Source organism: Melospiza melodia, chromosome 19 (assembly GCF_035770615.1).
Source record: "Melospiza melodia melodia isolate bMelMel2 chromosome 19, bMelMel2.pri, whole genome shotgun sequence".
Lineage (NCBI taxonomy): Eukaryota > Metazoa > Chordata > Aves > Passeriformes > Passerellidae > Melospiza > Melospiza melodia.
In genome coordinates, this window is record NC_086212.1 from 865,043 (window position 1) to 887,071 (window position 22,029).

Genomic DNA, 22,029 nt, shown 5'->3' on the forward strand with positions numbered 1-22,029 from the left:
ATGGGGAGCCCGGCGGGCGCTCCCGCCAAGCGCGCGCGGTGCGAGGAGCCCCGCAGCCCCGGCAGCGACCCACGGCTGTGGGACACGGAGCGGCTCTGCCAGCACCTCGCCCGCTGCGGCGTGGGCGATCCCGGCCTGCTGCGCCGCTTCCGAGGTACGGCGCGCCAGGGCCGGGGCCGTGGCCGTGGCCATGTGGCCCGGCCGCTGGCGCTGACGCTTCTCTTGCTCCCGCAGAGAGCGGGGTCACCGGGAGGATGCTGCTGGACCTGCCGGCCTGCGCCCCCGAGCTCATCCGCGTCTGGTGAGCGCCGCCCGCGGGGAAAGGGGGGCCGAGGCCCGGGAGCCGCGGGGAGCGGCCGCACACGCGCGTGGCCCGGCTCGGCACGGCTCGGCACGGCTCTAGGCCGCGGCCGCCCGCAGCGCCTCGAGCGGAACTGTGCCGGGGAAGGGCGAGGGAATGGGCTCCAGGGGCTGATCCCCGACCCTCGGAGCAGTTCCGGCTGATCCCAGCACAACCGCGGCGCGGACTCTTGCTGCCCAAATAACGTCGATCCTTTAGAAAGGTTTAACGAAAATCCCCTGGGGTAGCACAGCGGCCTTTGGAGTGTTGCTGGGAACACAGGAGTGAGCTCCAGGGTATCCGATAGGAACTTTTCTGCCTGAAGTTGCTGCTGCTCCAGCTCCAGGAGCGACAGCGGCCCCGGTGTTTGACAGAGCGGGAGGTGCTGCTCGGCAGAGGCCGAGTGTCACCCGTGTCCCTTGGAGAAATCCCGGGCATTGACAGCTCAGCCTTGCAGCACTTGGCGCTCTGTTGTGCCGACAGCAGCGTGGGCTGCTGTGGAAATAGAAGTGTTGTGGTGTGTTCTGGCAGAACAGGGGCCTGTGGGTGAGTGGCCGAGTTTGCTGCCCTGAGCAGCCCAGAGCAGGCAGCCCGGCTGGTCATGGTCATCTGCCACAAACACGGGGATGCTGACTGCTGTTCTAAAGTGCCTAAAGGATTGTTTCCAACAGTGAGCAACGACTGGGCCCAAAACCCTTTTATCTTTCCGGTGGTGAATATATTTTCTTGCTTTTCTGGAACAGCAGAGAGTATGAATCTGTCCTGCTGTTCTCTGTGTTGGAAAGGCCCCTTTGCCCCTTCTCTGCCCTGCCCCAGGGATCCTCTTTTGCTCCCCTCTACTGGGATGTGTGCCTGCTTGCTCACCACATACTTCCTGGTGGTTTTTAATCTTGTAATGTCTTTTCTTTACTCCTTTGTTAACCTTGTTTACACTGTTTCCCTCAAATTTATCTCAAAACCCACGTGCTGGCTCCAGCTGTTTGCTGCTGTTGTGGTTGGTAGCCCTGAGGTAGGCTGGGGTGTGTAATCTGGCAGGTGCACACAAGTGCAGAGCTGTGCTTTCTGCTGGGGGCTGGAGCACTTTGGTGTTGGCACCTTGGCTGAAGGCTCCTCTGAGCTCATGCTGGGGCTGAAGGGCTCTTCCTCTGTTTTATTGAGACATCAGCGTGCCAAGGGAAGTGGGAATGGGCGGGTGTCTGGGCATGAGTATTAGAAGAGAATAAAAAGCTGGTGTGACACAGTGGGACAAGGCAGAAGTGCTGTGCTTTGGACAAGGTAAGACGTGCTGGAGTCATGAAGGTATTTTTGATTTCTCTTTTTGTGGAAGAGGGGTTTAACTGCAGCAGTTTGAAGTGTGCAGATAGAAATGCTGTGATGTGGTGGAAGGCAGCTGAAGGCTTTGTTTATTGCTGAAGTACCAGGTTTGCCTGACTGAAATGACAAGCTGATGTCTAGTTTTATTTAGGATTTGCCAGGAGGCTGGTTGCTTCTGGCTGGGAAGGAGCCTCATGTTCAGGACACACTGGACATGTGCAGGCAGTGTGGGGAGTAAGAGACTGTCTGTCAGTCTGAAATGGACAGCAGGATGGGGTAGCCAGGGTCCCTCAGCACGGGATCCAGGTGATGGGGGCACAGGACTGTGGAGACTTCTCAGTTGGAGAGCGGATGGTGTTGGGTTTACAGGTGGCTTGTGCGTTTTCTTTGTGTAACATATTGTTAACTTTGTATATGTTTCCTTCTGTGAGATCTGACATCTTGTTTCTATTAAGCTGAAACTGTTGAGAGTTGGATGAGAAATTGCTCAAGCATTCTGCTCTTTGTCAACATCTCTCACTTTGCACAAGAACAATTCTTTTGGGGTCCACTGCACGCTGTCCTGCAGTAAGCTGGGTCATTTCTCTGTGACAAGCCACTAATGAATGCATGTCTTTAGTTCCCTGGGTTCCTGGATGTTCAGAGGGGAGAGCTGGGGTGCATGGAGGAAGGGCAGTGAGATTCCCAGGTGTTCTCGTGTTGCTGGCTGTGGATGTTTTGTGTGATGTACAGAGCACTGAACACAGATGATGAGTGGGGCTGTCTGGCTGACCTCTTTGGGCACAGGAATGGGATTTTCTGGTCCTTGTGACCTGTGGCATGAAGGTGTATGGACCAAGCAGGGAGGGGAGTGGATGAGGAAGTGCCATTGTCACCATTTCCAAGCAGCCATCAGTAACGCTGCTTTGGCTGTTAGAGGAAATGCAGCGTCCTGGAAAACTACAGTTTTCTGTATTAACAGGATTTGTCTTGCTTAGGGGGTCTGGCCTTGTAGACTTCAGGTGAAAAATGCCCTGTAGCTGTTTTCTATCTGAAGAAGGCTGAAGACCAGGGAAGGTGGGGCATCCAGGCACTTGGTCACACCAGGATCCACCATGCAGGGTCTGACTTTTTCCCAATTCTTCTCCTCGTCCCACCAGAGCAGCGAGTGGCTGTGTGGGACTGAGCTCCTGTCTGGGGTTAATCCACAACAATCCTTCTTGGAGCCCAGTGTGGGGCACAAAGGGCTGCCAGATGACCTGAACAGAGCATATTAAAACACAAATAGTGTGGCCAGCAGAATTATTGAACTATTCTTCCCCTGTGCTGGTTGGGCCACACTGTGAGTGCTGTGTCCAGTTCTGGGCCCCCCAATTTAGGAAGGATGTTGAGATGCTGGAGCATGTCCAGAGAAGGGCAGCAAGGCTGGTGAAGGGTCTGGAACTCAAGCTTTATGAGGAGTGGCTGAGGGAGCTGGGGTTGTTTAGCTGGAGAAGAGGAGGCTCAGGGGAGACCTTACCACTCTCTACAACTCCCTGACAGGAGGCGCCTTCTCCCAGGCAACAAGTGACAGGACAAGAGGACACAATCTTAAGCTGTACCAGGATGAGGTTAGGCTAGACATTAGGAAAAAATCCTTAACAGAAGGAGTGATTGGGCATTGGGATGGGATAGGCTGCCCAGGAGGGAGGTGGAGGAGTCATCATCCATGGGGGTATTTAAAAAGACTGGATGTGTCACTTAGTGCCATAGTTTAGTTGATAAGGTGATGTTAGGTCATAGGTTAGACTTAATTATCTCAAAGGTCTTTTCCAACCTGGTTAATTCTGTGATTCTGTGTGAAAAATAAGTTGTTAAAAGCATTCATTATCCTAGTTTAATAGCTGCTGGTCACAATGTTGATTTCTTTGCCCTCAGATATCACGGAACACATGCTGTCTGGGCATCACCAAGGGAACTTTTCATCTTAGAATTGTGGAATGGTTTGGGTTGACCTTTTTGATCATCTAATTTAGACCCCTGCCACAGACAGGGACACCTTCTGCTATCCCAGGCTGCTTCAAGCCCTGTCCAACCTGGCCTTGGACACTTCCAGGGATGGGTGCCCAGCTGCTCTGGGCAACCTCTGCCAGGACCTCAGCACCCTCACAGGGAACAGTTTTTTCCTAATACCCAATCTGGCCCTGGCCTGTCAGTTTAAAACCGTCAGCCCTGTTCTGACAGTGTCTGCTCTTATAAGAAGTCCCTCTCCCTCCTTTTATGGTCTCCTTAAGGTATTGGGGGGCTACAGGGAGGTCTCCATGCAGACTGCCCCTCTCCAGGCTGAGCAGCCCCAGCTCCCTCAGCCTGCCTGCTCAGCAGAGGTGCTCCAGCACTGCCTTGTGGCAGTCTGAGCAGCAGCTGCAGCCCCAGAGCTCCCTGCTAGGGAAAGCAGCACCAAGTGCTTGAGAGAAACACTGCTCACCAACAGCTCAAACATCACATGCCTGTAATATTTTAGGGATTGTGAATTATTAAATGATTCAGATGAGAATATGTAGTGCATCAAGCAGTACTTTTTCCTAATCGTTGACACTTTATAGCCTTATTGTGTGTTCAATTTTATGTTGAAAGGCTGGTATCAGACTGATCTCGGTGGTTAACTGCTGGGAGAAAAAGTATTTTCTCATGGTAGTGTTTGCTGTCCTACTGAGGCTGAATCCATTTAGCTCAAGGGCAAAGCTTGCAGACAGAGTTAGAGGTGTGATAGGGCATATTATCTCTCTCCAGACTTATCCCACCTGTGCTCTTAGGCTGCTGTGGCTACAGCAGAGAATCTGTACTGGAAGTTTAGCTGTGTTGTTTAGCTGTGTTTAATAATTTATTAAAAATGACAGCAAAATATTTTTGCAAAATATTAGCATCAGTCTCAGCAAAATTAGAACATGTTTTAAACTGCAGTGGTTTTGCTGCTGGAGTTGAAATTAATTTATGTAAAATTCAAGTTAATTTGATAAAATTAAACTTTAAACATACAGTTGACTAACTACGAGAAATTTTTATAAAAATAATTTGTTGGGACTTTGACATTTTAGTTTAAGGAAGTTTTGCATCCTTAAAAAATGTCAGTTATGGGAAAGCAACGTGCAGCATCTGAATAAGTTTTAAGGACATTAGGTGTGGTTTACACAATTTTTTCATCAGTTTCCTGGTGGTTTTATTTTTCAGTTCTGTGTGAGTGGGAGAAGCACTTATGCTGCTCTACAGACATGTTCTGTATCTATTTGTTTCCTTCCTTCTGTACTTGATTTTATATATATTTTGATAAATACTTTCAATATTTTTCTGAAAAAATTGCAGTTGCAGTCTTCTTCCATCAAGGAACATCAAAGTAATGGGAACGTGCAAGAGTAATTCCATGTGTACTGCAAATTGTAAAGGGACATGCATTGCAGACTTTGCTCTCAGTGTCTCTTTTTCCCTGTTAGCTGCCCAGCTGAGCGACTGGAAGTGCTGGCGTGCCTGACACAGATGCAGCAGCAGCACATGGAGGTGATGAAGGTAAGCCATGCTGTGGGGACACCATGGCCAGCTCCTGCCCCAAGGCCTGCACAGGGCTCTGCTCCCTCTCTCTGCCTCCCCCTTCTTGGCTTGGTGCTGCCAGCTGGTGCCTTTCCTTTGCACAGCAGCAAACTCTGGGCCCTTGGTGGTGGTGGTCTGTGAAAAACCACATCAACTAGAAGAAATAATAGAATCATCATGTGGGAGCTTTCAGTGGACACCTCCAGGTTGTGAGGGATTAAATGAGCACAAGAGCTGTTTGACATGTGTTGGAGAAGCTCCCTTTCACATCCCTCTGTGCAGAGCCTCTCCTTGATTTATTTTATTAGTTTTTCCCCAGGCCTGAGTTAACAGACTCTCCTTGTTGTCCCTGTTTCCTGTGTCCAGCTCTTTCCCACAGTGGTGTGTGTTGCTCCAACTGGCCAGGGCTGTTCAGTAGTAGTCTGCATATCTGCTAGAGCCCTCCCAGCTCAGTGACCAAGGGTAGAGAGCACAGGTAACCCTCATTTGCCTCAGTATTTTACCAGGATATGTGTGTGATGGAATGGTTTCACCTGCAGTTTAACAGCAAAGGTTAAAGATTAAATGTGTTTGCCTTTTCTACTTGAGTCCCTGTAGTTACTGAGATGTCTCTAAAAATATGTGCTCATCAGGAAGTACTTATTTCATATTGTGGTCATTTTGGGGGTTTATATTTTGTTTTAAGAAAAAAGTGACAATCATAATTTCCACCCAGCAATATTGCATTTGATTTTAAAAGCATGAACAGTATCTGGGCAAACACTTTTGGATATCTCAGACATGCATTGCAGTATGCTGCTTTAATTGGAATAGAAGATTAATAAAGACAGCAGTTTTCACACATGTTAAGCTTTGGAATTATACAGTTGGAGATAACATTTTTAGGCATTTTGTCTTCTCTTGCTATGTGAAATAAGCAGTTTTATCTTTTTGGTGTCAAGCTTTAGTAGTTCTCCAATACAAATTTGGTTGCGCAGAGAGGTTGAGGATGCCTGGAAGTGTTCAAGGTCAGATTGGACAGGGCTTGGAGCAGCCTGATCTAGTGGAAGGTGTCCCTGCCTTTGGCAGTATGTTGGAACAAGGTGATCCTTAAGGTCCCTTCCAACCCCAACCTTCCTATGATTCTGTGATAGATCTTGATATAGAGTTGGCAGGATATGTCTGTTTTACAGCAGATGAACAGTCCCTCCAACCAAACACCTGACCATTCTAGATATCCTTTACCTTGGTGCCTGCTTCTTTTCAAAGTCAAATTTTAATTTTTAATTTTTTTCTTGCTTCTGTAGGTTTTTAATGATCCTATTCATGGGCACATTGAGTTGCATCCCCTGCTGGTTCGGATCATCGACACCCCTCAGTTCCAGCGCCTGCGCTACATCAAGCAGCTGGGCGGGACCTACTTTGTGTTTCCAGGGGCCTCTCACAACCGCTTTGAGCACTCCCTGGGGTAAGGTGCTGCTCCTGGTGCATCTCTGGCATCTGGATATCCCTGCCTGCTTCTGCTGCTGTGGTTGTGCTGCAGCCAAGGGGCACTGCTGTCTGAGCATTGCTGAAAACTGCTGGGGGGGCGTTTCTGGTCTCAGATGTTCCTGGATAGCCCATGTCACTGTGGGCTGTTCCCTTGAATTTCTTTTAATAAAGACAGATAAACAAACCAAGATGGATCAATGTTAGATTTCCTTCCCCACCCTTTATTCTAAGAATATTATTATTTTATATTATATATTTTATATAATAATATATAATAAATATATTATATATTTTATATAATATATTATTATTATCTAAGAATATTATTATTATATTATTCTTATTCTAAGAATAATGTTAGCTAAAAAGCTGTGTTTTATGTTCCCCTAGTCAAAATACAAGTTTTAAAGCATAAACTTAGTACCAGGGCTGCTCTTATGATCTGCCAAACAGTTGTAATCCCTGCACATCATCCAGCACAGCCAAAATGAATTTGATCTGTAATGTTTGCCTTTGTAGGTAGATGTGCTTCATGCAATCCATGGCAGGTTGTCAGGCTGAGAGCTGTCATTCCATTAAGCAGAAATATGATGTAGCCAAGGATTCATACATAAAGGTCATTCATACATACTAGGTCATTCACACTCCTCAGGAAAGCTGATTAATGACAAATTTGAGCTTGTTTTAAGAGTATATCTCAAAGAGCAGTTATTAAATTAAAATTAAGCTTGTAAGTGGTTTTTATTCAGATGATTTGGCCAGCCTAAAGTTGCTTTTGTTGGTGCTGAAATATTGTGGAGTAAATCTGGCTTACTTATAACGAGATTCAAATGGCTGTTTGCAAAAGGGTGAGATGAATAAGGCAGCCTGGATTGAGTGCATTTGGTAAACCAAAAAGACAGAAATGTGGTTGAATATAAACAAAGTTTTCACAACAGAAGTCTGAAAACTTCAGTTCTATCAGCAGCTTTTCTTTTGAACAGTTCCATTGATCTATTGAGTTAAATTTAGGACAGTTGTTCTCCACTTGTATATAATGCCAAAGATTTCTACAGTATTACAAATAGAAGAACTGAGCTTTGTGTGCTTATTGGTCTACTAAAAAGCCATCAAATGGTGAAATTTGGACTAATGAAACATATTACCTCATCATAGAGGTAATTATTACCTTGTCCTTGTCTTGCTTTAAGCTGTTCTAAAAGGGGAGCTGTTGAGGCAAGTAGAAAAAGATGTTTGTGCAGAGGTTATAATAAACAGTTTATGGGACTGTGTGCCTTATATTTGCTCCTACTGGTTTTGTGCCCATTCACTTAAATAAATTTTCAAATCTAAAATGAATGAGAAGAAGGGAAATAATTGTCATGAGCTATTAATAAAGCAGCAGCTTGAAAAAAGTACCAAATGCTTTGGTGGCTGGTGTGGACCTTTGCAGTTTGCCTTGGCTGGAATTCAAGGATTCAGTGTAAGCTGAGGTGCTTTAAGATTCTCACTGTCAGTGGTGCACTGCTGTTCCCTCACACAGCTACCATGGGGTTGTGTGTTATGAAATACTGCAGGATGCTGTAGAGCCTCTGTGTTTTGGGCATGGTATCCATTTGGGCATGGTATCCCATGCTTTTTTGCTTTTGGAGGACTAAAACTCTACTACAGGAAGCAGTTTGTGATTTTACCACGTCAGGGTTGGGTATTCTTTGTGTGCTGCCTCTCAGATAAGGGCTGTGACTTAATGGAGCAAAACAGAGTAGGGGAGTTTCTGTTTTTCTGTTAATCCTAAACCAATGCTATATTTCTTTCTTTCCCTCCTGCAACAGGGTTGGCTACCTTGCAGGATGTCTGGTTCGTGCACTGAAGGAGAGACAGCCAGACCTGGGTATAACTGAGCAAGACATCCTCTGTGTAGAAATTGCTGGGCTTTGTCATGATTTGGGTAAGGAACATCTGAGGTGGGTTGTTGCTCTTGGAAAGCTAAGCAGGATGAAAAGCTGGCTGTGAGGTCAGAACATGTGAGCTGTTTTGGGCTGCTTAGTGCATGGCCATATTCCAAGACAGGTTTTATCTGTTGTGTTTGGTCTGGAGTACATCTGTGGAGACAGTTCCACCTGAATCTGTAGCCACTCTTAGCTAGTGTTTTTTCCTGTTTATGTCCAAATGGTGCTTAGAGTTCTGCCCTCAGTGGCTGAAGTGTCCACTTCTTTCTGTGGTTTCTCCAAGTCTCTTCAAACATTTCAGAATGAAAATTAGCGTTCCTTTCAAAAATTGTAACATTTATTTCATAGCTACTTCTTTTTTCAGAGCTGACACAGAATAATTTAATATTCTGTGTTGCTGCAGTACTTGCCTGTGGTGTAGGTGCTGGAACTGGCTGTTAAGTGCAGCAGTAGTACTTGAAGTGTCTTAGGAAAGTGTACTTGCTATACCTGAGTCTTCCTCACAGGAGTTATCTGGGTGGTTGCACTCAGTGGTGGTTACAGGCTCCATGTCCAGGTAGTGCCCTGTGTGGGGCTGGTGCTGTTGGATGTCTCTGTCAGTGATGGGGACAGTGGGATCCATGCACCCCTGGGCAGTTTGCCAACAGCACTGAGCTGTGTGATGGAGTCACATGGAGGGAAGGGATGGGGCATCCAGAGGGACCTGGACAGGCTGGAGGGACGGACAGTGGATTGAGAACACCCTCAGGAGAAGAACTTGGGGGCATTGATGGGTAAGATAGGACCAGAGGCAGCCCAGATGTAGGAGAATTCTTGGCAGAACAAGGGCAGGCTGTACTTTTACAAGAGTGGGACAACCCTGGCCTGCAGATTACAGAGTTACTTTGAAGACCATGTACTGTCCTCAGAACAAGATAGCCCATGTACTGTCCTTGAATGGATACAACAGGAAAAAATGAGCATTGTGCCAGGATGAGGCCAGATGCCAGGCACATTGTGGGACTGCTAATTTAGCACAGCTTAGCTAAAAATGCTTCTAGCAAATAACATGGATGTGTAAATGCAGCCACTTCACCAATGAGCATTAAGCACTAGTGGCATGAGGCAGTGCAGAGAAAGGGATAAATATGCCAAAGTTGCTGAATAAAGCAGAAGGACATGGAGCCATGTTAGTGTGATTGTTGGTACTTGGCCAACTCTCTGTGGGACCCTCTTCACCCAGAGCCCCCCTTGTGCTGGGCTGACCCCAGCATGGGCACAGCTGGGGGGGATTCTACCCCTCTGCCTTGCTCAGGTGACCTCCACCTGCAGAGCTGCTACCAGCCCTGGGCCCCAGCATAAGGATGGGGTGCTACTTATGCACCCCAAATTTGCCCCAAGGCCTTGGAGATACACAAAGGGCTGGAGCCCCTCTGCTCTGGAGCCAGGCTGGGAGGGCTGGGGGTGTTCAGCCTGGAGGAGAGGAGGCTCCAGGGAGGCCTTAGACCACATAAAAACGGTTCCAGGAGAGCTCAGAGGGACCTTGGACAGGGGCTTGGAGTGACAGGACAAGAAGGAATGGCTTCCCACTGGCAGAGGGCAGGGTTAGATGAGATATTGGTAAGAATTCTTCCCTGTGAGAGTGAGGAAGTCCTGGCACAGGTTGCCAGAGAAGCTGTGGCCACCCTATCCTTGGAAGTGTTCAAGGCCAGGTTGGAGAGGGCTTGGAGCAGCCTGGGGTAGTGGAAGGTGTCCCTGCCCATGGCAGAGGTCTGAATGAGATGATCTTTAATGTCTGCTCCAACCCAAACCAGTCTGAGACTCTGTGATATGTCAAGAAAAGTCAAATACAGGAGAATTCAGATCCTAAGCTTGCTCAAGAAAATTTTGCTGACAACTATGTCTCAGACTAAACCTGTGTAATCTTTATATTTAAAGGTCATGGGCCATTTTCACACATGTTTGATGGAAGATTTATTCCACTCACTCGTCCAGATTTGAATTGGAAGGTAGGCTTTTCACTATTAAAATAAAAAGACAAACCTGAAATTTTTAGAGGCAGAATAGTTAATCTTTAAAGAGTTCCAATGCTTTTGAGGCTATAGTGGTCATCTGGCCTTACCTTATTGCATCATTTTGATGGCTTATTTGAAAACTAGAATGTTGTTTTCTAATCTTGTGATGATATCCTTGTTAGGTCTGCACTGATCATTTTTGGTCAGCATTGTGCCTTAAAATATTGTTTAGAATTCAAACTTCCCAAAACAGTTGTTTGCTGTGAATGAAGTGCAACACAGTCCTTTCAGACCTCTCTGTGCTTGTAATTTCTTAGCAAAATCAGATGAGTAAACTGGTTAATCTTTTACACAGCAAAATTGATTATTTTGTCTTTTAGCATTGTAACTGCGTTGCTGCTGTTTGTCAACACACACAATTAACAGCTCTCTGCAGAAAAGTGTGTTTCTGGACTCTGTAGACTGGGTGATTTCCTCTTCTGTTTAATTGAAAATGACCAGGAAAGCACCCAGCTGCTGCATTTCACACCAGCCTGCCCCTGTGCCTGCTAGGCAGTGCTGATGGCTTGGAGTAAAGCTGTGACTCTGCAGGAAAGATGCTTAAACTATGTAATACAATATTTGGATGGGTTTTTTTCACAGCATGAAACTTCTTCCGTTCAAATGTTTGAGCACTTGGTCACTTCCAATAAACTAGAAGAAGTCATGAGGTCCTATGGTCTTGTCCTGGAAGAAGATCTGTTGTTCATCAAGGAGCAAATAGGAGGGCCCATAGATGAAACTGCCTGTGTGAAATCGGTGAGTCAGGGTGTTGCTCCTGTGCTCATGCCAAGAAACATCTTTATTTCACTGAAAGAACAGATAATTTTGGCTTCTGCTATATGTTACTTCTAGCTCTATGAAATTCTGGGAATCTTGTCACAACTGATGCTGGAGGAGTGTTGTGTTTATTTCTTACAGTGCTGGTAGATGTGTTAATGTGCTTACAGCTCCCTGAGAATTCTTACCCAAAAGCCTCCAGATCAGAGGAAAGCTGTAGAAAGTTACTTGTATTTAGGGAACCTAACTGGTGACTGGGATCCACTCAAGGGTACTGAAGAGTTGGAAGAATTGCTCACCAAAATATTTTTCATCATTTACGTGCAGTCCTGGGTGGTCTCAGTTGACTGGAAATCAGCAGATGTGGCTCCATGAGGAAGGGTCAGAAGGATAATCCAGGGAGCTAGAGGGCTGTCAGCCTGCCCTTGGTGCTAGGGAAGGTCATGGAGCAGATCATCCTGAATTCCATCACAAGCAGGGAACCAGGCCCAACCAGCCTGGGTTTAGGAAATGCAGGTCATGTTCAGCTGGAGGGCAGGAAGGCTCTGCAGAGGGATCTGGATAAGCTGGATCAATGTGCCCAATTGTGTGAGATTCCACAATGCCAGGTGTTGGTCCTGCTACAGGCTGGGGTCAGGGCAGCTGGGAAGTGGCTAGGCAGAAAAGAGGTGCTGTTTGGTTCACAGTGACTGAAAATGGACCAGATGTGCCCAGGTGGGCAAGGGGACAATGGCCTGTACCAGCCACAGCATGGCCAGCAGGACCAGGACAGTGACAGTGCCCCTGTGCTGGGCACTGCTGAGGCCACAACTCAAATTCTGCATTCAGTTTTTGACCCCTCACTTGAAGCAAGACACTGAGGTGCAATGGAGAAGGGCAGTAGAGCTGGGGAAGGGTCTGGAACACGAGTATGATGAGGAGCAGCTGAGGGATCTAGGGGGGCTTGGCCTGGAGTAAAGGAGGCCTCCCCCAGTCTGGATAACAAAACTGGGCACTGGCAGTGATGAGGCAGGGAGGAATCCAAGCCTGGCCCAAGAGCCAGAGCCACAACAGCTTTGATGACAGCAGTGAAATGCTTGGATTTATTGCGGTAGCAAACATAGAGGATAAGACCCGAAGAAATGAGTTGCCTCAAGAAGCAAGCAAGAAGGGATGGCAGTAGTTGTTAATCTTTGCAACTCTATGAAAGACCTCAGTCCTCTCCTCATTTTACACTTTTGTCATCTCTTCAAGGACACTCATTCAGTTGCCACCAGAGTAAACAACTGGTAGCAGCTGAAGTCAGTGGGAGATCTGTCGGGACAATCTGGTTCTAATCAGAATTTATATGTAGTCCCAAACGAGCAACCCACAAATGTTCACACTTGCCCATTATTTTCTGCTGCAGGAGTGGGTGGCAATCCCATGGCAAATACAAGGAACTTGGAGTAGTGAAATTGAGTCTGAGATCCTATAGGAAGAGGATGTCCATTTACAAAGTCCACAAGCTGATTTTTATCCCACTGGGCTCGTTTGCACACGAATCTTGGTGCCTGCCACTGGCATTGATCATGTGCCAGGTGTTTTCCCTGTGTCTGGTTTGCCTTGTTTGGATTCTGTGCCTGTTTTCCAGCAGGATACCAGGAAGAGGAGTGCCACACACGGTACATGGCAGCACCTGCCTGGTGCCAGGCAGCACATGGCACTGGCAGGCTGTGCACTGTGGTGCAGGCCCGTCGTGACATGGACGATGGCTGTTCAGGCACCAGACATAAACAGAGTCCTGAGCATGTCCCAGTAGCAGAGCTCTGTGATCATGGGATTTTATCCTTGATGTGCTTGCATCCTTCTGCTTGCATGTGTTTCTGTTGCTATTCACATCAGTTTTAGTATTTCTGTAGTGCAGGTAACATGGAAGCTATGTTTGCATACAATGCTCTCCACTTTCAGAATTTCAAGGCTACTTTATGGCATATTTTTAGGTGAAGAATCTTTAAATTTTCAAGAAAATGTACCTTGTATCTTATTATTTTGGTGTTTGTTTCCTATTTACCTTATGGCTGAATTGTCCCTTGTGAGCCAGGAGTTTAAGTAGCGGAATATTCAAAATTTTTTTCTTAAAACTTCTAAGTAAGTGTTTTTAAACTGTGTTCTATGAAGTTGTAGATTGTAAAAGATTGCAGGACAGTGACATATTTGTGTATTTAATTCCCTGAAAATGAAATAATTCCAAAATTTCCCCTCTTTGTTGATATGTTGTTTTTTGTTTCTTCATTCCCAAGCTCAGGCTTTCTTTTAGTAGAGTAATGGGCAATGAATACTTGTGTTCATGGGTTTTATTCTTCTTGAGATTATGAGAAGACAGTTGCTTAGGCCCTCTTCTGGATTTCTAATGTCTGATAGCTTCTGGAAGTTCTTTTCTTGTCTTTGTGTTCTTCACTACCTCAGTGTTGGATGTTTATCACAAGAAAAGTCAAGGTGTATTCCCACTGTCTTTAAAAAGCCATTAGACATTGTTGGTACACTTTAATTTTTTGTTGTTTCTGATGTTTTTCTTCTTGGCTCCCCTGTCAGTGGCCCTACCGTGGTCGACCAAAGGAGAAAAGTTTCCTCTATGAGATTGTAGCTAATAAAAAAAATGGCATTGACGTTGACAAATGGGATTATTTTGCAAGGTACAAATATTACATTTTATTATGAATTCCTATTGACAAAATGCTACCATATGTACAAAAATGATCCTGTGGTTGAACACTCTGTGCAACATTTCTAGGGATTGCCATCACCTGGGAATCCCCAATAACTTTGACTATAAGCGATTGCTTATCTTCACCCGGGTCTGTGAAGTGGGGAACCAGAAGCACATCTGCCCCCGTGACAAGGTGAGCAGGGGGAGCACCTGGGGGCACACAGGGGAGCTGCACCCCGTGGCTGGGGGTCCTGCCCCATACTCCCTTAGCCCAAGAGGGACAGAAGTATTGGCTGCTCTGAACGTTTTTCTGCTTTTTGGGAGAGGGACGGAGCAAACCATTGTTTGAAAGGCAGATCCTGTCAGGGGATACTCTACAGACCCGTCAGATCTGTGTAATCCTGCTCCAGGTCTGCTGGGCAGGATGTGAATGTGGCTGTGGTGAGGGGTCCTCTCCACTGCCTGGGGTCACTGTCAGCACTCTGCCCTCCTGCAGTGGCCTGAGCCAGTTTCAAAATTTGGAAATTGTGAATAATAATCATTCTGCTTTATGCTGTGAATGGGAGGAGACAACTAATTTGATTAATTGATTGATCGTTTTAATTTTCCTAGTAAGACAGTGGCAAAAGTAAATGCTAATAGGGTTTTTTTGATTCAGGAAGTTGGAAATCTGTACGAGATGTTCCACACCCGGAATTGCCTGCACCGGAGAGCATACCAGCATAAGACTGGCAACATCATTGAAATAATGCAAGTGTATTTTCCTTTCCTTCCTTTTCAATTTATATTTCAATTCTTGAAACAGTCCATATCCATTTGGAATATTCAGAAAATCAATAAGGTGTGACATAGAATAAAAGCTACTTCTGATTCTTGTGAAAAGACTTAGTGCTGAGGGTATCATAGAGGCTGTGGTTAGCAAAGCAAAATAAAACAGAGAGGACAAAAGCATCCTTCCACATTAAATTAAATGAGAGGAAAATTGCTAAAGGCCTGAAGAAGCACAAGACTAGGGTGTGCTTAAACCTTTTAAACTGCTGACAGCTGAAGTTAGAGACCACTTAGCTCAAACTGCCTGGTTACTAGAGCAAGGTTGCTAACAAAGTCATGAAAGGGCTCATGTAGTTTAGCTGAGGCCTGGCTTTGTGTTTATGTAATGCAAGATATGTTCAGGACCAACTCAGCTGCCTACCTGCTGTTTTACCTCTCTTGTTGATGTCTATAGAATTTTCTTTATAACATTATTCTTTTTACTTTTCTTGAGAATCAGAATTACTTGTATCTCCAAATCTTTTTTTCCTTAGGGTCTTGTCTGCTGGATAACTGTTGAGTTTGGTAAAAAGGAATGTTAAGGATTACACAGTACAAGAGTGATTTGGATTGGTTTCATTTCATAACCTTCAGCTCTTGATTTAGGGATCCTCTAAAACTCAGACTAAAAATGCTCAGGTTTGACAGTACCTATATATGACAAGTAAAACATATTTTTTAGTTTAGAAAAACTCAGTTCTTGGCTTCCTGTAATTAAAGCAGCCTTTCCAAAACAGTGTCCAAACTGGTAATGACAGCAAGGTACATGGAAATTTGGAAGAACCTCATCTTTAGATTATAATTTTTCCCATCTTAAAATATTACATGTTTGTGATGCTTTCCCTTTACAATGCTTTGTACCTCTCAGCTAACTGGGGAGGCAGGGAGTCTGTAAAAGGGTTTGGTCATCTGTGAGGGAACCTTACTGCAGCTGAGGGACCCTGTCAGTGTTTTACAGGGTTCTGCAGTTGTCTCAGCAGTGCTAAACCCAGTCTAAAGCAGAAAAAAGTGAATTTGCTCATTCATCTAAATGTTACATTCTGTTCTGAACATGTCTTCAGTAAATCTGTGTTGGAATGTGCAGTGACAGCATGGAGACAAGATGTTGCAGTGATCAGTGTGTGCTGGGGATACAGTTCCATCTGTTGTCTTCTGTTTATAACATACTAAATTGTTTCATTCTGCCTGTTGACCAGTGAGATGTTTCAAAATGGTATTATCCTGAAGTCATAATTTTGTCTCAAACTAGGATAACAGAAGCCTTTCAAAAAGCAGACAAATATTTTGAAATAAGAGGCTCTGAAGGAAAAGTGTATCGGATTTCTACAGCAATGGAGGACATGGAAGCCTACACTAAACTAACTGGTATGAGGTGTCAGAATTAATTTTTTAAGTAAAAGAGCATGATTGCCTGTTAAAATGCTGGTTTTATTGCTTTTGTGCACAGAAGGTGGGGCAGGCCTGGACTGTCTAGTGCTTGTGATCCGAAATCTTGCTAGAAGGGACAGCAATACCTTCTAATTTAAATGACTTTTATGTTGTGAGAGGGAGAAAGAAGCACTAACTTTGTATTCCACGCATGTTCAGATTCAGCAGTGTTAAAGGTCCTGCCTGTGCCCTGAGTTTGCTGCATGTGTCACAAGGGGGATGTGAATGTGCCCTCAGTGGTACTGCAGATGGCTCTGTCAGGTGAAGTTCTGGATGTGTTTTGTGGTGTGAAGCTGTTCCCAAAGCAGGTTCCAAACAGCTCTCGTGGGGTCTCAGGTTGCCCTGCCTGCCTGCCTCTCCTGGTGTGTGCTGTGGGGCCCTGGTGTTCCCCTGGTAGTGTTCAGAGCTGCAGTGGGGCCAGGCAGCCCTTCTGCTCCAAGGCTCTGTGGTTGGCTCTGTGTGCAGGGCAGGGTGCTGCAGGTCCTGCTCAGGGCTGCTCCTGATACTGGCAGCTCTTGCAGCACCTCTCAGCTACAGCTCACCAGAACTTCCAAGCCAGCCCTCCTGAGTTTCCATCACCAAGCCTTAGCTGGCCAGCAGAGAGACAGAAGAACTTCTATCTTTGGTCCATGGATGAAGTGACAGGGCCTGAGGGCACTGTTGCAGAGAATCCTGTGTGCCTTAGCCTTTGTCAGGCTAAAGGCCTTCTGCTGGCAGTCCTTGATGTGCCACAGCCTCTGCAGTGTGCCCCCACTCCTGCTGCTGCAGTGAGGAGTCCCCTCTGTCTCTGTGTGCCTCTGCTCAGGGCAGGACAAGGGTGCCTGCTTTGAGGGGCAGTAGTTGTGGGGGAACGTGAGCTGCATTGCTGGGCAGTGGAAGGCTGGGCAGAAAGGAAAGAACTGAGGTGAAGTTGTTGCTGGGGAATGGCTGGCCTGGCAGGTCCTGCTGTAACTACCTGCTTACCTCTGGTACCTGGTGAGGAGCACAGCTCAGGGCAAGGACAGCAGGGCTGTGCCCAGCCCCTCACAGTCTGCCACAGCAAGGAGCTGCTTGCTGGGACCATCTGTTCTGCAAGGAGGGCTGAACAGCAAGGGAGAGTGATGTGAGGAATGTTCCAGCATGTACAGTGGTGCATGAAGGATGAGTATGGCCTCCTCCTAAACCTCCTTCCTGCCTCTGGTGCTGTGAAGAGTAAGATTTTTCCTTTTTTTTCTTTTCACTCAGGGAATTTCCTTCCAATTGGAGGAAAGGAACAAATCTCTTGCCTAAGAGATGGGAATGAACAATATTTAAGAGAGACAAAAAATGTAGCCAAGGAGGAGGGGGAAGGGTGCAGTTTGCTACCGTTCTCTTGGGAAGTGCAGAGCAGCTGGAGATTTTGGGTGAGGGGCTGGGCTGGGCTCAGCTCTCGCCCTTGGGCTCAGAGGTGACACGGGCAGGCTGCTGCCCTGGGGAGGATTTGCTGCCCCTGCAGAGTTCTGTCCTGCGCTGCTTCCTGCTCAGCGGGGCTGAGCTTCAGCTGCTGAACTGGGACCTCACGGGGAAGGGACCCCGGCCCCGGCCCCATTCCTGTCTGTGGGACAGGGCCAGCCCTGGGTCGGTGCTGCCGCCTTGGGGTTGGTTTGCCACGTTATACACACACACGCTAGCAAGGAACTGCTATTCCTTTTCTGGTATCTTTGCCTGAAAGCCCTGTCATTTCAAAGTTATAAGAATTCAGAGGGAGGAGGGTCATCTTCTCCATTCCAAGGGAAGTTCCTGCCTTCCTCGGCAGACACCTGTTCTTTAATCCAGGACAAGTGCTTGCAACCTGGACACTCCTTAGGGTTGTTTCAGCAGTCCCTGGTAAGTGATGCTTCTGTGAAATTGTCCAGTTATGGACCTCTACAAATGATGAACCTCTGGGAGGTTTGTAGCAGGCACAGGGACTGCAAAGGCCCCGTGGAGGGCAGAGGCCTAAAGATAGGAAATGCCAAGTCATGGTGAATAGCTAGAAGCCCCTCTCTTCCACCTTTTGGACCCCAGCTTATCTCTCTGTAACCCTATAGGTCACTCCCTTTTAACCCCTGCTATTGGACTGTTTCTGATCCCCCTATACCCTATAAAATGGGCTGTTTTAGCCTGGTTCTGTAGAAGAGCTGTCACTGGAATTCACAGATCACCCAATAAAGACATTGCTGTGGAATGCCAGAATGGCCTTCTCCTCTCTCACCCTGCGTCTGCCTGCCTGCAGCACCGAGCAACCTAAGAGCTGAAATCACGAATAGCTGATAATCACTAAAGAGCTGATAATCACTAAAGAGCTGATATCCATTATGCTTGCTAAGGTGGCCAGTGGCTGAGAGCTGCATGGGAATCCAGGCATTCTGTCCCCATAAAGGACTGAGCTGTCAGGCCTGTGCTGCCTGCTCAGGGGCAAATCTGAACCCAGCAGGAGGCCAAATTAGAGGTTCTGCAGCAGAAGGTTCCCTAACTTTCTTCCATGGTGGTGGGTGAAGAACCACCCTGTGTTGCCTCCTGATTTGGCAGCAAATCCTACTTCTAGTAAAGGCTGAGACAGTGAAGTATTCCTTGTCACTGCTGCTGTTGCACAGGGAAGATGTTCATGGGCTTCTTATTTCCCCTGCATTATCTATTCTTTATCTGAAGAGACCTGGTCTGGCTCCTCATGGAGGAGTTCCTGGCTTTGGTTGACCTTGTCCATTAAACCAGTTGAAGGTGTTTTGGTACATGGCTCACAGATTGTTCTGGACCCTGTTGGGAGCTCCTCAGGCTGGTTGCAGCTCCGGGTGGGCTCTTGCAGGGCTGTGCTTGCAGCATGTGTTGAAGCTGCCCGGGTGTTCCTGGCCAGGGGATGCAGTCATGGGGTGCAGATGAGGCCAGCAGCATCCTGGCATCAGCAGTCTCTAGGACGGCCAAAAATAACCTTTCTGCTCTGAAGCCACCTCAAAAGAAGCCTGTCTTGCTCCTCCTGATGCTGGGAATGTTGCTGCATGTATCACTGTCATGTGTGGAGTCAGGAGGGAGGATTTTGATGCTTGCATCCAAAGTCTGACAAAACCTGAAGGCTTAATGGCCATTCTTTATTTTTTTACAAGACAGTGTCTTTACCCATGTCCTGAGCTAGTTAGTGGTGGAGTTCAGGATAGTCTGCTAAGCAAGACTGGCTAAATAAGAGGAGAAAGTAATTTCTAGTGAAATAACAAAGTATGTTGCCAGGGTGAGAATTGAGATAGCTTTTCTGCCAACAGCCGTTGTGAATCTAATGATAATTAAGATAATATTGACTTCTCATTGTCAGACTTAGTTCCCTCATTCCCTGAAAGTGACTTTCCTGAACCAGCAGTTTTTCTGATTGCTTTAACCTTTGGCCCTGTTTGTTCATTTTACTGTGACACTGGATTGTGACATACATAACAAAAATCCATGCAACTTTGGCAGACTGTGTCTACCTGGAAATCCTGCACTCAAGTAATCCGGAACTGGAGGAGGCACGAGAAATTTTGCGTAAAATAGAACGACGTGAATTATACAAGTTTTTAGGAGAAACTCGACCTGAATCGAAGAAGGAAATTATAAAGGTAATGTCCCTTAGCAGAAGATTCTGAATTCTGTCCCCTTAAAAGTGTTCTTGAAGTTTTTGAACATCCATTTGTTTCTATGTGGGCTTTGTTTAGTTTGAGGGTTTGGGGTTTTTTTGTTATTAGCTATTTGAAACATAGAGTCAGAAATTTTCCCCCCATCTTTAAGTAGCTGAGCCATGAAACATATAAGAAATTGGGGGAAGTTTTATCTACAAACAGTCAAAAGAATGCCAACAGACAGAAATTCAGAAGCTAAATTATTGCAGAAATATTTCCAGGAAAAACTTTTCTGAAAAATACAAAATTTTATAAAAGACTCTTACAGTCCAGTGATTGAAAAGGTTATTACATCGTTTGATGTTCATGAAAATTTCCAAACAATTAGGAACTCGTTTGCTTTGAACCGTAGTTTGTGTGCTTTGCTTTGAGAATAAATATCAAACTGAATAATAGCTGCTGAATTTCTTGGTGTTAAATTCTGTACTAAGCATGAGAATGCAGGTACTTTTCCCAGTCTTTTTCATGAGTGCTTTTCAAAGCAGATAGCATTTTAATTCCTGTTGTCTTATTTCAAAATAATGATATTTTAGAGCTAACTTCAGCTGACTCAGCTGTTTTAATGTGCTATACTGTGTGGTCAGATCCTTAGTTACTTATCCCCAAATTTCAGGCATCATGCTGAAGACTTTCTATTTCTGATTTCCAGAAGTGGATGTCTGTATCTAGAAAGCCTTCATAAAAATAGTTCAGCTCTTTTAAAGAATAAGGTTCAAAAAGGACTGCTAGATGTAGCTGTTCATCTTTTTGTTTGAAGAGAAGCTTTGCTTGTGTTCTTTGTTTACCAAAAAGTTGTGTTAAGAGATTGTGTATTACAAAAGCAGGGGGAAATAGGTGAAAGCAAACATTACATGGTTGTACATGGATTGTCAAGTTTCTGCCCTTCTGAGGAGAAGATTGGGGTAAGTGGCCCAACAAATAAGGAGACAGATGTGAGACCAAATGTTATGATTTCCACCTTTAAACAGCTCCTTTTAGAAGCTTGGTTAATGAAAGGAAAACTCTCACTTTGGAAGTGCAGTCAGAGGCATTGACTCTTGGGGTATCCAGGGAGTTGTTTTGAAGGGAGACTGGATCCCTGTTGGTGCTGTAATGGTATCCAGCAGTGCTTTGCAGCTCAGGGTGCACAGCTGAGGGCCTGAGGAGGATGTTTCCTCCTGTAGTGCCCGTGGCAGGAATGTCAGAGGCTCAGCCTCCTCCCAGCTCCCAGACAGAGCTGAGTCTGCTCTGCTCCTTCCCACACCACAAGGTTGTGTTTAGAACCACTGAATGGTTTGGGTTGGAAAGGACCTTTAAAGGACATCCAGTCCAACCTCCTGCCATGGACAGGGATGACTTCACTAAAGCAGGTTGCTCCAGCCCTGTGCATTTCTGTGATTCTCAAGCTGGCCAGAGCCAGAGGAAAATCCCAAAGAGCTTGAGAGTTCTCAAATTCAGGTTGAGTTTCCAGTTAATGCAAACTAGAGAGGTAATTTCAAAATGATGCAAGCAAAGTTAGGCAGTAAGGTAACACATACACATTCTGATACAGAGTAGAAATAATTACAAACAGACTGCCTGGAGCCTGTTCCCTCCTGGCAAAGTTTTCCTCCAAGCTTGCTCTCAGTCTTTCTTTGGTTTCTTGAGTCACTGCAAACGACTCATGTGCCTTAGCTTGTCACTGTGTGTGATTTTCTACTTGTCACTCTCTGCATCTCTGCAATGAACAAATCAACAGCAAAAAAACCCAAAAAAACAACCCAACTGCTCCTAGCAGAATTCCTTCCCTCCTGGACAGTCTCCAGACTGCTCTGGGCTGCACTCCCATGAGTCTCAGTTGCTCCCAGGAAATCTTGGTGCTTCAAATTTTGCATCTTCCCCAGAACACAGCAGCCCTGAAAAAAGGCCACAGCCTTTGAATGAGGACATTGAGGACATTTCAGTGGACAGCTGTTCTCCATCTAACCATGCTCCTCTGCTTTGTGTTAGCCTCAGTCTCAGCAGGGAATATTCCCTTGGGGCCAAAACCAAACAAAACCCCTTTGTGGGTTTTAGCTTTTGTGGAGTACTTTAGCAGAACACTTTTTGTGGGTTTTTT

General features: G+C 46.0%; 1 protein-coding gene across 4 annotated transcripts in view; it reads left to right on the forward strand.

Moving 5' to 3' along the window:
* SAMHD1 (SAM and HD domain containing deoxynucleoside triphosphate triphosphohydrolase 1) overlaps nucleotides 1-22,029 on the forward strand; it is a 27,176-nt gene continuing 5,147 nt past the window's right edge. For 3 of the 4 annotated variants that reach the window (XM_063172082.1, XM_063172081.1, XM_063172085.1), the window contains exons 1-12: nucleotides 1-154; nucleotides 235-301; nucleotides 5,101-5,173; nucleotides 6,481-6,641; nucleotides 8,476-8,591; nucleotides 10,510-10,580; nucleotides 11,229-11,384; nucleotides 13,959-14,059; nucleotides 14,158-14,266; nucleotides 14,732-14,823; nucleotides 16,133-16,248; nucleotides 19,753-19,892. In XM_063172082.1, the coding sequence (XP_063028152.1) occupies nucleotides 1-154; nucleotides 235-301; nucleotides 5,101-5,173; nucleotides 6,481-6,641; nucleotides 8,476-8,591; nucleotides 10,510-10,580; nucleotides 11,229-11,384; nucleotides 13,959-14,059; nucleotides 14,158-14,266; nucleotides 14,732-14,823; nucleotides 16,133-16,248; nucleotides 19,753-19,892 (1,356 nt within the window). Of the gene's footprint in view, nucleotides 155-234; nucleotides 302-1,595; nucleotides 1,616-5,100; nucleotides 5,174-6,480; nucleotides 6,642-8,475; nucleotides 8,592-10,509; nucleotides 10,581-11,228; nucleotides 11,385-13,958; nucleotides 14,060-14,157; nucleotides 14,267-14,731; nucleotides 14,824-16,132; nucleotides 16,249-19,752; nucleotides 19,893-22,029 lie in introns of those variants that run through there. The other variant, XM_063172084.1, reaches the window with a different exon arrangement.